The following is a 14,058-nucleotide window of genomic DNA, read 5'->3' as shown; positions in this document are numbered from 1 at the left end:
CCTCCTCCGCCCGTCGGCGCTTCCCGTCCCTTCCATTCCCTTCCCGTCCTTTCCCTTCCCGTGCCTTCCCTTCCCGTCCCTGCCCGTCCCTCCCCGCCGCCGCTCCGCGAGGGGCAGGGCCGGCCTCCCCTCGCTGTCCCCGGCCCACTGGGCCCGGCCGCGGCTGCCCCGGTGAGGAGCGGGTGAGGAGCGGCTGAGGGGGCCGGGCTCTGTCCCCGGGGCCCGGGGCACAGCGCTGGCAGCGGCCGGAGCCGCCATAGCGACGGCGGAGCTGGGCCTGGAGCCCGGGGCCGTTCGGAGCCATCGCCGCGGGGAAGGGCCCGGCCCGGCCCGGCCCGCAGCTCGGCCCCTGCTCCTGCGGCTGGAAATGAGCCCCGAGCCCTGAGCGATCGGGCACGGGAGCAGCGGGGGGACTTCAACCCCGAGCCGGTGGTGGTGGTGTCGTTGTTTGTCCGCAGCAGCCCCAGGCCGGGGCCAGCGCCGTGCCCTGAGGGAGGAGAAGGGTCCGGGCCTGGAGGGATGCTCAGGGAGCGGCTCCTCGGCTCTGCCTCTGCGCTGCCCTGACTCGAAAGGTAACTCATCAAACTGCCTTCATTTCCCGCAGTGTAGAGCTGAGATCCTCCACGAGTGCATCTACAAGATGCCTGTGCAGGATTTGAACCTTTTTCTGATGTTTTCAATCACAAATAGGACTGTTTGCGTTAGAGCACTGGACAAGAGCTACTGTTGCTAATCCATTTCTCATGTGTTTTTTAAGGGTTCTGTTTTCTTCCAAACATCAGTGAAATGTCCTGTGTCACGTGTGCCATCTCCATATTTCATTATTTCCCCCCTTACAGCTGTCTTTACCTGCTAACACACAGTCAGCTTTCTGCCCAATATTCTGTTAGGTTTGGGGTTTTTTTTGAAATGTTATAAAGCTCTCAATATTTTTTTCCCAACCTTTAAAATACTTTAATTATTTTCCACATTGTTTTAGGTTGGTTATCTGTGTTTTCCTAAAGCTTACTATGCTATAAAATAGATTCCTCAAGTTGGTAATTTGAACTGGATGCATTAACTTGGTTGATGTTGCAGAGTGGTGGTAACTGCAGAAAAGTTAAATGTCTTCAGAGGACAAGGAGGCTCAGGAGGACGAGCTGCTGGCTCTGGCCAGCATCTACGATGAGGACGAGTTTAAGAGAGCAGAGTCTGCCCAAGGAGGAGAAACAAGAATTTGTCTGGAGTTGCCTCAAGACTTCAAAATTTTTGTGAGGGGTGAGTTGAGATGTTTTGTGTTATCCCAAGGGATTACCAAGCTCAGGTGGTTGTTGGGGAGTGACCTGAGGGAGCAGTGACTGGACAAAGCTGTGGCTCATCCTCTGCTGTGCTTGTTGGGGATTGTGTTTGAGCAGTTTAATCCTCAAACACAGAACATCTTCAGTAAGCTTTAAAATCACTGATGAGTAATAGCACTTCTTCAGAATAATTAAGTTCGTTTATTGGGTTTTTATCCCCCCAAGGATATGTGTTTCCAGGCTCCTGGTTTGTGCAGGATCTGACATTTCATGGTGCTGCTGTTTAACTGCTTTAATCACAGACCTCCAACCCTGTGACATTTTACTGCACTGAGAGTTTTGTTATTTAGGGTGGAACAAAGTTTTAACCCCAGAAATATATCAAACTAACAGACATTGGGATGCTGTCAGAAACAGCAACAGTTGGTTAGTTTTCATTTTTCTGTTATTTCTCCCACTGCCTCGGTGGGCCCTGGCTCAGGCAGTTCCACAGAGAGCCTCCAGAGCAGTGGGTTTGAATATTCCGTGTGCTTCCTGCCTCCCCTCGTGCTGAATTTCGAGCTCCCACCTGACTACCCATCAACCTCCCCGCCCGTGTTCACCCTCAGTGGGAAATGGCTCTCCCAGGCCCAGGTTTGCAGAGGATTTTTTACACTTTGACTGCTGAGTAAGTTAGTAACTAACAGTTAAGCAAAGTAAAAAAACAAGTGATGTTGCTTGCTCAGTTGGCTCTTCTTTTGTCTCTTGCTGGTTTTCGTTTTATTACTTTTCTGAGGAAGGAAAGCTTGCATCTGTGAGAACTATTTTACGTGTATTTTATGGATAAAAACTGCTGAATCTGAAATCAAAGTTTGCACTGAGGATTGTGTGAGGGGAGGAGCCCAGTGAGGAGTACTCAAACTTACTGAAATCAGGAATTCTTTGTTCTTTCCCAGCTCAGCGCTCTTTGCAAACACTTGGACAATGTGTGGGAAGAGAACCGAGGCTGTGTGGTCCTGTTTGCCTGGATGCAGTTTCTGAAGGAGGAAACATTGAATTACCTGAATATTTCATCGCCATACGAGCTGAAAATGTGCCCTCAGGGCAAGGGGCAGAGCTGGACACCAGTGGGACCCCTCGAGCCTGGGAAGGACTGTGGGGGTGCCACAGGCTCTGCCACAGCTGAGGAGGAAATCGTGGATGCCAGGGCTGTGCAGGATGTGGAATCCTTGTCCAGCCTGATCAGGGAGATCTTGGACTTCGACCAGGCCCAGAGGAGGAAGTGCTTTAACAGTAAGATGTACTCGTGCAGTATCTGCTTCTGTGAGAAGCTGGGCAGTGAGTGCATGCACTTCACCGAGTGCAGCCACGTGTACTGCAAAGCCTGCCTGAAGGACTACTTTGAAATCCAGATCAGGGATGGACAGGTGCACTGCCTCAACTGCCCCGAGCCCAAGTGTTCTTCTGTCGCCACTCCAGGCCAGGTAATTCCCATGCACAGCGGCTGTGGAGCTCTGGAACCCAGCCCAGGGCCAGGCTGTGGCTCTGCATGGTGGACATTGGCAATCACACAGGCATTGAGGTCAGAAAAGACCTCCAAGATCACCAAGTTCAGCCTTTGACCCAGTCCCACCATGCCACTAAACCATATAATGAAGTGCCACATCCTTGGACACCTCCAGGGCACCTTGGCACTCCAAACCTCCCTGGGCAGCCCCTACCAATGCCTGGGCACCCTTTCCATGGGGAAATCCCTGCTGATATTCAACCTGAGCTTCCCCTGGCACAGCTTGAGGCAGTTTCCTCTTGTCTGTCCCTTGGTTCCTGGGAGCAGATCCTTGACTCCCTGTGACCTGAAGGAGACTCTAAAGTGGATTCATCCCAGCTGTTGGTACCTTTTCACTGACTTGCTGTTTGTTGCTGCAGCAGGCTCAGAATTACAGATGCAAGGAATCAGAGAATCCCAGACTGGTTTGGGTGGGAAAGCCCATCCATTCCCACCCCTCCCACTGTCCCAGGCTGCTCCAAGCCCTGTCCAGCCTGGCCTGGGACACTGCCAGGGACCCAGGGGCAGCCCCAGCTGCTCTGGGCAGCTGTGCCAGGGCCTCAGTGGGTGTGGGTGAGGGATTTCTTCCCTGCATCTGTTTGTGTTTGCAGGTGAAGGAGCTGGTTGGGGAGGAGCTGTTTGCCCGCTATGACCGCCTGCTGCTGCAGTCCAGCCTGGACCTGATGGCTGACGTGGTTTATTGCCCCCGGCCTGGCTGCCAGACCCCCGTGATGCAGGAGCCCGGCTGCACCATGGGCATCTGCTCCTGCTGCAACTACGCCTTCTGCACCCTCTGCAAGATGACTTACCATGGTGTGTCCCCCTGCAAGGTCACTGCAGGTGAGGCACCTCCTCCTGGGCTCCACAGGCACTCCCAGGCACAGCTAAATCTTGGCTGGAAAAGTCCAAAGTTGAGCAAGGCAACTCCTCACCCTGAGCTTTCTGAAAGGCACATTCATTTGGAGGAGGGCTGTTGCTGGCAATTAAATATTCCTTTGGTGAGACTCCTCAGCTCAGGAGCTCCCTAAACTGCTGATTGTCAAATGCTGAGAGGCTGTAGCAGGACAAGAATTACTTTATATTTCCACTACTTTGTATTGTCAGAGTTAATACTGGAATCAGGTGGAGGCTTCTCTCTCTGTCTGGCCTCAAAATCCTGTGACAGAATTTTATTAAATATATAGTTAGAAAAAATATTTCCATTTAGAGTTTATTTTACATTGTTCTAATTCCATCAACAGATCTCTTTTATAATAAAACAGTGTAAAACTGCTGAATATTTGTTTTAATATTACCATCTTATGTATTTTAATAGTTTTCTTGCTTTTTAATTCATGATGTTATTGTTCCTTGAGAATCTTTATGCTGCAATTAGCTGGACTTCTATATCTAATATCTTACAAAAGGTTTGGTTTGATTTTGCCCCCCAGAGAAATTAATGGATTTGAGGAATGAGTATTTAGAAGCAGATGAGACAAATAAAAGATTTTTGGAACAACGCTATGGCAAGAGAGTGATTCAGAAAGCCCTGGAGGAGATGGAGAGTAAGGAATGGCTGGAAAAGAACTCCAAGTCTTGTCCTTGCTGTGGGACCCACATCGAGGTGAGTGAGGAGGGAAAGGCTGGGGAATCATGGAACAGAAAATAACCCCCAAGGAGGCAGTTCTGGGGTGTTGGAGCCTCTAGGGAGAGGAAATCTCTTGGAAATACTGAGAGAAGTTTCCATTTCTGTGTGACAAGGAGAAGGTGATGTTTGTGGATCCCAAGGACTGGAGTACAAATGGTGAAAGGTGGTCAGGCTCCCACACTAAACAGGTCCAGCTTGACTCTGGATCTGTATGAACCCTTTTGTTTTCCAGTTGTTTCAGGCTACCTCTGGTTCACACTAGAGCCAGGAAATCTATCCAGCTTCAGAAAAATACTCATTTCCAGTATTATTAGTATTATAACCAGTTCCCAGTGCTGGATTCCAGCTCCCAGTGAAACCAGTGTGGGGGGGATGTGTTCACTGACTGCTGTGGTTCTGAGGGCTGGTGGAGGGACTGAAGCCTGCCACAGCAGGGTTCTGCTATCACCATTTCTTGGTTTTTTCCCCCCAGAAACTGGATGGCTGTAACAAGATGACCTGCACAGGGTGCATGCAGTATTTCTGCTGGCTCTGCATGGGCTCCCTGTCCCGGGCCAACCCCTACCGGCACTTCAACGACCCTTCCTCCCCCTGCTTCAACAGGTCAGTGCTTCAGGGACCTCCTGCTCTGCTGGAACACCTGTTCCCTACTTTTCCTTACAGTCTCTCCCAGATTCTTAACCTGAAATTTGTAACTACAGTTTAAGACGCAGTTTCTCCTCTCAAATATTTGCACTAGCAGTAAAAATCAGGAGTGATTCAGGATGTGGTTTTGCTTTTTAAGAACTTTGGTTTTAAAATTCTGTAGGAGTCTTTTGAGCCTATTCTTGATTTTTTTTTTTGGTCAGGTCATGACCTCACCCCTCCTGTGCTGGCACAGCCTGCAGGGAAATGTTTCCCTGCCAATGCTCAGGAGCAGCTTGAGGATTTGGAGAAGAGCTGCTTTAAGGAGCTGCAGATTTGCCTCCCATTCCCTTGGGGAAGAGCCAAGGGACAGAGGTGCTGCTGTGGGACAGGTGACAGGCAGGTCCCAGGAGGGTGACAATGGCACCGCCTCTCTTGCCCCTTCCACAGGGCATGGATGGTGGTTGGTGATACTGAAAAAAATCACATTTTTTGCATTTATGGTGATACATTTTTAACGTATTTGACTTTCTTTATGCCCTGATATCACTGATTTTCTGTCTTGCAGATTGTTTCAAGCCATGCACATTGATGATGGGGAGTTCTGGGAAGTGGAAGACGATGATCAGTAGCTTCCTCCAGCACCAAAAGGTGAAGGAACCAGAGGCAGATGCTTTTTGTGTGTCCTTTGTTTGCTTTTCACTTCCATTGTGTGACAGAAGAGTGGTAACTGCCCTGCACTGCAGGACATTCACACCTCAGAGCCTGTTGCCAAAACCAAAGGAGACTTTTCCCCATCATGGGATCAGGATCATCATGGAATGCCCAAACAAACGTCCATTATTAAAGAAGCCAGAAATTGGAAAACCATTGGAAAAATATATACCAAGAGGTGCCCCTTTTTTAAAAGCCAACAGATAAAACTGAAGCCTCAAATCCTGGAAGTATTTTGGGGGTTTCCTTTAGGGAGACTGGCCCCTGGAGACTCTTGGATCATGAATATTGTGGGGCTTGGGGTGGTTTGGTGGAGCTGTAGTGCTCTCTCTGGAGCTGCTTGGGCTGGGGGAGTTTCCTGATACAATACAGAGAATTTCTTCCATATTCAGCAACAGTTTGTTGCTTTTATGAATTTCCTGATGTGCTTCTCTGAAAAGCAGTTCTGGCTCTGTCACTGGTACTTTCTGATGACATTAAAGCTGATTATCCCCAACCCTTCTCACTGGCTGCTGTGCCTGAGCCTTTGCATCCCTGAGAGCTTGGGCAGAAAATGACCAAGAGCCGTTTCCAGGGATTTCTGAGAGGTTGGTGACTCCCAGTGGTGCTGTTGGATTCCCTCACATTGCCTGTCCTTGTTTTGGCAGGGATGAGTGCCAAGGCAGTGAGCTGAGGATGTGACCAGTGAGAGGGTGAAAAGTATCAGGAAGAGATGAACTTGAATTCCTCAAGATACTGACAATTACCTTGTGTTCTCAGTTGATTAATTTATTTTTCATTAACTCTTCATATAAGAAATTTGATTGTTGATACTTTTGCTTCTGGACTAGATCCTTTATTTCCACTGGTTTTGCACTTCAAATTATTTCAGAAACCAAATTGTTTCTCCTAAAATCTCAGCAAGTGGTTTTGAGAGTATGAAGGTGATTACTGGAGGCAAACACTGATTTTTTACAAGTTTTTCCAGTTGCAGAACAGTCTAAAAGTTTATTTGAAAACTAAAGTTGCATGTGCTGTGTTCAAGAGCAGTAGGGCCTGGATGGAAATCTCTGGAGCTGAGATTCCTCAGGAACTCAGGGTGATTACAGCTCAGTCAGTTCTGACTGAGAGTTAATGAATTTATCCTGGGATGTGTGGCCAAAATGAGTGGTGCTTCAGTTCCCTCTGCAGAGGAGGAGACTGCACTGTTGGAACTGGCACAGAGATTAAAAATATGAAAGGAAGAGCAAATCTCACCTCAGGTGGATCTCTAGGTCAGTGTGCAGGAAAATTGTACGTTGCGTATGGTTTGAGTTGTATTTCCTGCACCTTTCACATGCACTAAATTCACTTTAAGATGGCAAACACAGTGTCCCTGTTTGTCTTCCTTCTGGCATGGATTTGGCAGCCCAGGTGTGCCCAGCTGCTCCTGGGAATGGGACAGCCCAGAGCTCCCACCTGCAGCTGGCAGAGGATGTGTTCTGCTCACGGGGTTTCTGTGGATGCCAAGTGTCCTCCCACCCTGAGGGCCCTGCTTTTCCCTCTGAGAAAAAACTGCCAGCAAACACTGGGCAGGAAGGGGGGAGCAGCAGGAGCCCTTCCCACCAAACTGCCTCCAGGGCAGCTTTGGTACCATGAGCACACTGAGATCGAGCACCACATACAGGCAAATGTCACCATTTAAAAAATTTAAAGACATTTAGTGAAGGAAGTTACATTACAGATCAACCACTTACAAAATTTCTGTATAAAGAAAATAAATGTTACCCAGTTTTCTTGCCCCTCGTGTGAGAGCACTGGATAGAAATCCCAGGAATCACATTTCAGAATTGGTGGGGTCTTGGCTGTGTGGGGTGTCTGTACTTAAACAGAGGCTGAAGCCAGCAGGAACAGAGTGTTTCCTTTGGGGCTGGTTTGGCATTTCCTCAGAGAAACAGAAAATCCTGGAGAAGAGAGAGCACCAGGCATAGCAAATCATACCTGGGCCTGAACATGAGCAAGGGCTTTGTGTGTGACAGCAGTGCCATGCTCAGGTGCCTGAGCTGCACCATGGACCCCGTGTGGGGGATGCTGCTGCAGCCTCTTCTGCTGAGGGTCTCAAGTCCAGCATGTGGCTCAAAGCAGGGCTCAGCCAGGGCTTTATCCAGTCAGGTCCTGGCAACCTCCTAAGGAGCCTGCACAGCCATGGGGATCCTGCCCCACTGCTTGGCTGTTCCCACTGTGGGGTTTTATCATCTCCAGCGTGAGCATCGTGTCTCCACTCAGGCCCCACTGTCCCTTCCCATCTTCTGCCTGGTTCCATCTTCTTCCTGCCCTCTCGTGGCTCTGGGTGCTGCTCTGAGCTTTCCTTTCTCCAGCTGGACAATCCTCTTTTCCAGGATTCTAATGTGAGTGTCTCATGGAGGAGGAAGGAGTAACACAAGATACTTGTCCTAATTGCAAGGAATACACCCCAAAGTGATCACCCACTTGTTTCTGTTGTACTTTCATTTATCCTCACTTTTCAGTTCTGCAGCCTTCAGGCCACAATTACAGCCAGTTCACAGATCAAACAACTCATTCTTCATTTCTTTCAGAGAGTGAGCTGGTGGCAGAAATTTGTGGAAAACAGAACACTGGATCCCATCCTCCTTTGGGTTATTAAGGCAGGTGTTTGGCATCTGTCTCTTTAATGGAGAGAAGGAACCATACAATCATTCTGCTAATTTAAAAACAAATATGAGATCAGTTTCTGCAGCAATTCCCTTTTCTTCCAGCTGTTTTCAGCAGCTGGCTCAGCACTGCCCCAGCACATTAATCACTGTATGGCTTCTTGGACTGGCTCCTCTCTGCTCCCATCTCCTTCATGCTGTACAAGGGCTCCACAAGCTTGTTGTGAACCAGCATTAAGCCTGATGGAGAGAGGCAAAAGACAATTTAAGTAGACATAATAAAGGAAAGTTCTCCTTCATTGGATGCTAATAGAATTAAGACATTGCTGTTGTCCTTGTGCCTTTGCTCCACACCAAGCATTAAGCATTTACCTTCACACTTGTACTACTGCAGTGTATTTAAGGAATATACTCCTTTGGGAGTTACTTATACAGCAACATCTCTGCAAAGCATGGCTCGTGGCTCCTAAAAATGTAACAAAACAGCTGCCTGGCCTGGTCAAACATTCACCTTTGAAATACTTCACTGTTTTGACTCTGAGCTCCAGCGTGGCGTCCTCGTCACACACGAACACGGTGTTGGGGTGCTGCTGGAAGGCTGACACCGTCCACATGTGGTTGACACCGTCCTCGATGGCTTTGTACAAAGCAAAGGCCTTGTGGGCTCCCGTGATCAGGATCATCACCTGCACCCCCAGACACAGAGAGGGGCAGTCAGGGCCTGGCACGGGGGGTCAGGGAGAGCCCGAGCCTGCCAAGCTGAGAATGGGGACATCCCTGTCACCCACAGCCACTTCTGTGTGCTGCTGCTCTGGTGCTTCAGCCCTCAATGAAACCACAGCCTGGTGGGTCACTGGAGTGATCCTCTGGGCACCTGTACACTGAGATTTAACAAGTGTAGATCAAGGAATAGATTCCAGTAAAAGTGGTCCCACACAGTTTTCATGACCAGCTGGTGTGACATCAACTCAACCTGATTTCTGCAGTTACTCTCCAGGTGAGATCCCTAACCAAAATCACCCTCCCAAACCTTCCTGGCTCCTGGGGGGAACAGCAGATGCAGGGTGACACAAACACAAGTGCCAGCAGAGACGGAGCAAGAGGCTCCAGGTGTTGCAGGACGCCAGAGGACAGGAGGATCAGGCATTCTGTGGCAGGAATACCCTACTCCAGAGGACACGTGGCTGCTCCGTAACAGGATAAGCTTTGGCTGCTCCAGAGGGACTGCAGGAAGCCACTTCTTATTTCCTCACCTCTCTGGCATCCATGACAGTGCCTACTCCAACTGTCAGAGCCATGGTGGGCACTTTGGAGAGGTCACCATCAAAGAACCTGGCATTGGCCAGTATGGTGTCCATGGCCAGGGTCTTCACTCGTGTCCTGGACACCAGGCTGGATCCCGGCTCGTTGAAGGCGATGTGACCGTCGGGGCCGATACCTGGGACAGGGACAGCGTGAGCAGAGGGTCAGCTGTGGGAGCAGAGCCAGCAGCTCTCCCAGGAGAAGGACAGGCAGTGTTCCTGGGAACACAGAGCTGAGAAAAACCCCTGCAATTCCTCTGCTCCAGCTCAGATTTGTGTCTGGTAGAACAACAGCAAGAGCCCCCTCAGAAGTCACCAGACAATTCCCTGATTGCGCTGGGACAACAGCAAAGCAAAGTAGGTGGCAGAACCTTATGGGAAGAGCTTGTGTGGGAAAAGCTACTCCCAGCAGTTTCCTGTTGCCACTGACAATTGATAAACACTTTGTATTTGTACAATTCTAGCCCTTCCCATTTCTCCTGCTAACATTTCCTGAACAATTCACTGACTGCACTGAGAGACCTAAAGCTGGGAGTGCTACGTGGGGAGACAAGGCTGCTGGACACAGCAGTGCCCAGGGCCACGGACTGTGGGGTGGATTTCACTGCAAATGCACTGAAAATGAACAATCCTGGCAATAAATGAGAGCTGGGGAGGACAGGCCCAGCTTTGGGACAGGGTTTAGAGGCTGCTGCTCTCGGGTTCTCACCTCCAACAAAGAGCTCGATGCCTCCAGCTGCTTTGATTTTCTCCTCAAATGCATCACACTCTGCCTGGAGATCAGGGGCATTTCCATCCAAGATGTGGACGTTTTCTGGTGAGATGTCAATGTGCTTGAAGAAGTTATTCCACATGAAGGAATGGTAACTTTCTGGGTGATCCCTTGGAAGACCTGGTAACAGAGCACACAGGACTGAAGGCAGCTGGAGCAGTATCACCCATAACAAAGCACTTCCATACCCTTGCAGTGGCTTTGGTGACACAGCACTGCTCTCTCTGTCCCTTGTCACGCCCTCAGCTTTCAGAGTCGTTTTTATTTCCCTAAATACCAAAATTAAAATCAGCTCCTGTAAGACACATGCTCATATTAACATACAACGGATGTTCAAAAAGTAGGTGTGTGCTGTGCCTCATCTGTCAGTACCTTTTTCCCATTTCATATTAGTAAGAATTATTAAAAAACTGTGCAGAAGCCTGAAAAATAATAATTATAATTATTGCATATTTACCCTGCCTTGAATGCTGTAAACCCACACTGGACTGCTTATTCCCTAATGCTGCTTGATTTTGACTATTCACAGAAAAAAAACCCACAAACTCTTGACCAGGATAAAATTAGCATTAGCAAATATTTAGCTTGTATTTTTTTTCACCTTTGGATCTATTTCTTCTGAGGAGACTATTTCATCACGACTTCAGAAATGACAGTCCTTTGCTATCTCAACAGGAGATACCAGAGGGCACTCAGGGAACACAGTGGTCCTTGAAAGGGACCTTTACAATGCCAGAGCAAAGGTGGAAGTTAATGCTGCACACTGCAGTGATAAGCTGTTCCTTACCTGGTCAGTACCTGAGTGCAGCTAACGTACAGCAGTGTCTGTAATAGTGTGTGCAATACCGGGCAACACCCAGTGTCCAGTTTTGTCCATATGTTTTCAAACCTATGGAAAAATTTCAAATTTCTTCCACAGGTTTTCAAACTGTCCCCCTTTGCCAATTCCCTGGAGGTGTTTAAGGAAAGACTGAGGTGGCACTCAGCGCCATGGTTTAGCTGACACGGCGGTGTGGGGTCATAGACTGGCCTCGATGATCTCAGAGGTCTTTTCCATCCTAACCGATGCTGTAACTCTGTGAAATGTTGTCCATCTTACCTGGACAGGTGGATTTCTGGCACCGCCAGGCTCTGCCGGGCTAAGGGTCCGGCAGCTCCCGGGCAGGGACAGAGGCGACGGGACAGGCTGCGGCACTCACCCACGTACTCGTCCATGTTGAAGGTCTTCACGTACTTGAAGGAGAGGTCCCCGTTGCGGTAATACTCCACCAGTTTGCTGTAGCAGCCCAGGGGGGTGCTGCCTGCGGGGAGCGGCCGCCTCAGCCGGGGCAGGGCCCGCGCTCGGCCCCGGCCCCGCGCCCGTCCCCCGGCACCCACCTGTGGGCAGCCCCAGCGTGAAGAAGCGCCCGGGCCCGGGCCCGAACTGCACGATGCGGTTGCGGATGTACTTGGCCGCCCACTCGCTGGCCTGAGAGTAATTCTCCAGGATGATGAGCTTCATGGTGGGGCCGCCCGGGATCGCCGCCTCCTCCCGGGATCGCGTCTGCCCGCCTAGCCGCCTCCTCTGCGGATCACCTCTGTCCGGAGCCTCCGCTTCCTCCCGGCTCGCTCTGCCCGGGATCACTTCCGCGGGCCGGGAGGCGCCGCCCGGGCCGCCCCCGTGGCTGGGCGGAGAGCGCCGGGCCCGGCCCCGCGGGAGGGAGCGCGGCTGGGCCGGAGCGGGGCAGGAGCGGGACCGAGCGGGGCAGGAGCGGGGCAGGAGCGGGGCAGGAGCGGGACCGAGCGGGGCAGGAGCGGGGCAGGAGCGGGGCAGGAGCGGGACCGAGCGGGGCAGGAGCGGGGGCAGGAGCGGAGCGGGACAGGAGCGGGGGCCGGAGCCGGACCGAGCGGGACCAGAACGGGACCGGAGCGGGGCTGGCGCTCGGCACGGCTGAAGGCAGCCGGAGTGATGCGCTGCGGCTGCCAAGCGCCCGCTCGGGTCAGTCACCTCGCTGCAAGGGCGCCTGTTGACCGGGGAAAGCTGTGGGAAGCAATGTTTCTTCCAAATCCATTAAAACGGCCAGAAATATCTCGATGTGGTTCTGCTGGAGTGTCACCGTCACAGCAGGGATCCAGCCGACTCTGTCCTTCAGCTTTTCAGCCCCAAAGGGAAGCTCCCAGCCTTGTCCCACCGAAACGAGCTGCTCTCACGCTTGAACTGTTCTGTAGGGACTCACTTTGGGGCATGTTGGGGTCGTTCTGGGGGATGGAGAGACCATGATCTCTGTATGTCCTTGCTTGTCCTGGCACAGTGGTATCCCCAAAACACCTTCCTGCTGTTGCTCCAGCTGCCTTCAAGCTCTCATGAAAATGTGCCCGACCTCTCCTTGCACAGGCTTGGTTCGTTGTTGGCATGCAAAGCTCTTCAAAGTTAGATTAATTTTTCTATTTCATCGTAAGGAAAAATGAGCTACAAATTGCTTTCCTGGGATCCAGCCCATGCAGTTCCTTCTCATTTTAATAATTGAAATGCCCTGGCTAGGAGCAGTGCTCCCGGGATTGTGTCGTGCTGGAGAGCCCTTGGTTTGTGTCGGGACGGGAATGCCGGGTGTGGCGGGCTGTAGCCGGACGCCTGTGGGCAGACACGGGAAGAGTTTTAGGCCACAGAGATTAAATAAATGGCATGGCCATGTCTCCATGAGCAGTGTCAGCCCACGGGCGGGTCTCTCGGTGGCTGGTGTTGGGTGAGGAGCTGACAGCAGCGGCATTCCCGGCTCTCCCGCAGGGCAGGGCAGCCTGGGCTCTGGCTCTGTGTGACCCAGCTCTTCGCTTGTGCCATCGGGGCCATTTCGATGCCACAGACCCACGGGTTCCACGGACACAGGCAGGAATCACGCACCGGAGGGCTCGGAGGCACCGGACCGTGGTGCTGGGCTAACCGGGGGCTGTGCCCCGCTGGCATGGACGGGATGGGGACCCGGCTGAGGTCTGCACTCTTCCCATCCTGGAGCTGCTTCAGTCCTTTCTCCGGGATGCTGCCGGCACGAAGGACACCTGGCGAGCGCCGGTGACCTGCACACACACCGTTCCCACATCAGCCCTGTTGTGCCACAGCTGCAGCTTCTGGTGTGCAAAGCCGAAACTGCGGCTCCGCAGAGCCCTCAGCATCGCTCGGCGTTACCGTGGAAACGCGCCCAGCGCTCGGAAATTTCGGAAAAGCAAATGCTGGAGGCACAGCCCGCGTAGGAATTGATTGCAGGAGACACCACGGACTTCCCTCGGCGGTGAGCTGTAGGGTAACAACCGGGGTGACTTGCGGGCTGTGGGCTTTGTCTGCTCCCCGAGCGGCCTGTGGGCAGTGTCACCTCATCCCCTGCTCCCCACCTCACCTGCCCTGGCTCTCCTGGCACGTGTGGAGAGCTGCTGCCTTTGACATCGGCCTTGCAGCCCCCCAGCTGCTCACCCAGCGCCCTTGTGGGGATGGCATGGGTGAGATCCAAGTGTCAGATGGCTCTGCACAGGCTCTGGCTTTCATCTCCCCTGCCAGTGGCTCGGGCAGCTGCGGTGCACAAAGATGCAGGAGGAGCCGACAGCTCCCTGCAAAAGTAA

General features: G+C 51.7%; 2 protein-coding genes across 3 annotated transcripts; one reads left to right on the top strand and one right to left on the bottom strand.

The window, feature by feature from the left end:
- Positions 1-63: 63 nt before the first annotated feature.
- RNF14 (ring finger protein 14) lies at positions 64-7,525 on the top strand. Of its 2 annotated transcripts, XM_014253214.2 has the most exons (9): positions 64-572; positions 1,078-1,257; positions 1,759-1,910; positions 2,213-2,740; positions 3,414-3,642; positions 4,233-4,405; positions 4,902-5,032; positions 5,622-5,704; positions 6,415-7,525. In XM_014253214.2, exons 2-8 carry the CDS (start codon positions 1,104-1,106, stop codon positions 5,683-5,685), a joined length of 1,431 nt encoding a protein of 476 aa, XP_014108689.1. In that variant the 5' UTR covers positions 64-572; positions 1,078-1,103; the 3' UTR covers positions 5,686-5,704; positions 6,415-7,525. The 2 variants fall into 2 exon arrangements, with proteins under 2 accessions (XP_014108689.1, XP_005523758.1); XM_005523701.3 differs by lacking the exon at positions 6,415-7,525 and having other exon boundaries at positions 5,622-6,263.
- GNPDA1 (glucosamine-6-phosphate deaminase 1) lies at positions 7,408-12,079 on the bottom strand. The gene is made up of 6 exons (XM_005523702.3): positions 11,848-12,079; positions 11,670-11,771; positions 10,408-10,590; positions 9,651-9,835; positions 8,909-9,083; positions 7,408-8,637 (listed from the first exon to the last, which is right to left on the bottom strand). The coding sequence occupies exons 1-6, from the start codon at positions 11,969-11,971 to the stop codon at positions 8,540-8,542; spliced, it is 867 nt and encodes a 288-aa protein (XP_005523759.1). The 5' UTR covers positions 11,972-12,079; the 3' UTR covers positions 7,408-8,539.
- Positions 12,080-14,058: the final 1,979 nt, after the last annotated feature.

This window comes from Pseudopodoces humilis, chromosome 17, assembly GCF_049639895.1.
Source record: "Pseudopodoces humilis isolate 2021_Gansu_Grassland_sample_001 chromosome 17, ASM4963989v1, whole genome shotgun sequence".
NCBI classification, from domain to species: Eukaryota; Metazoa; Chordata; class Aves; order Passeriformes; family Paridae; genus Pseudopodoces; species Pseudopodoces humilis.
This window is presented reverse-complemented; position numbering and strand designations above follow the sequence as displayed.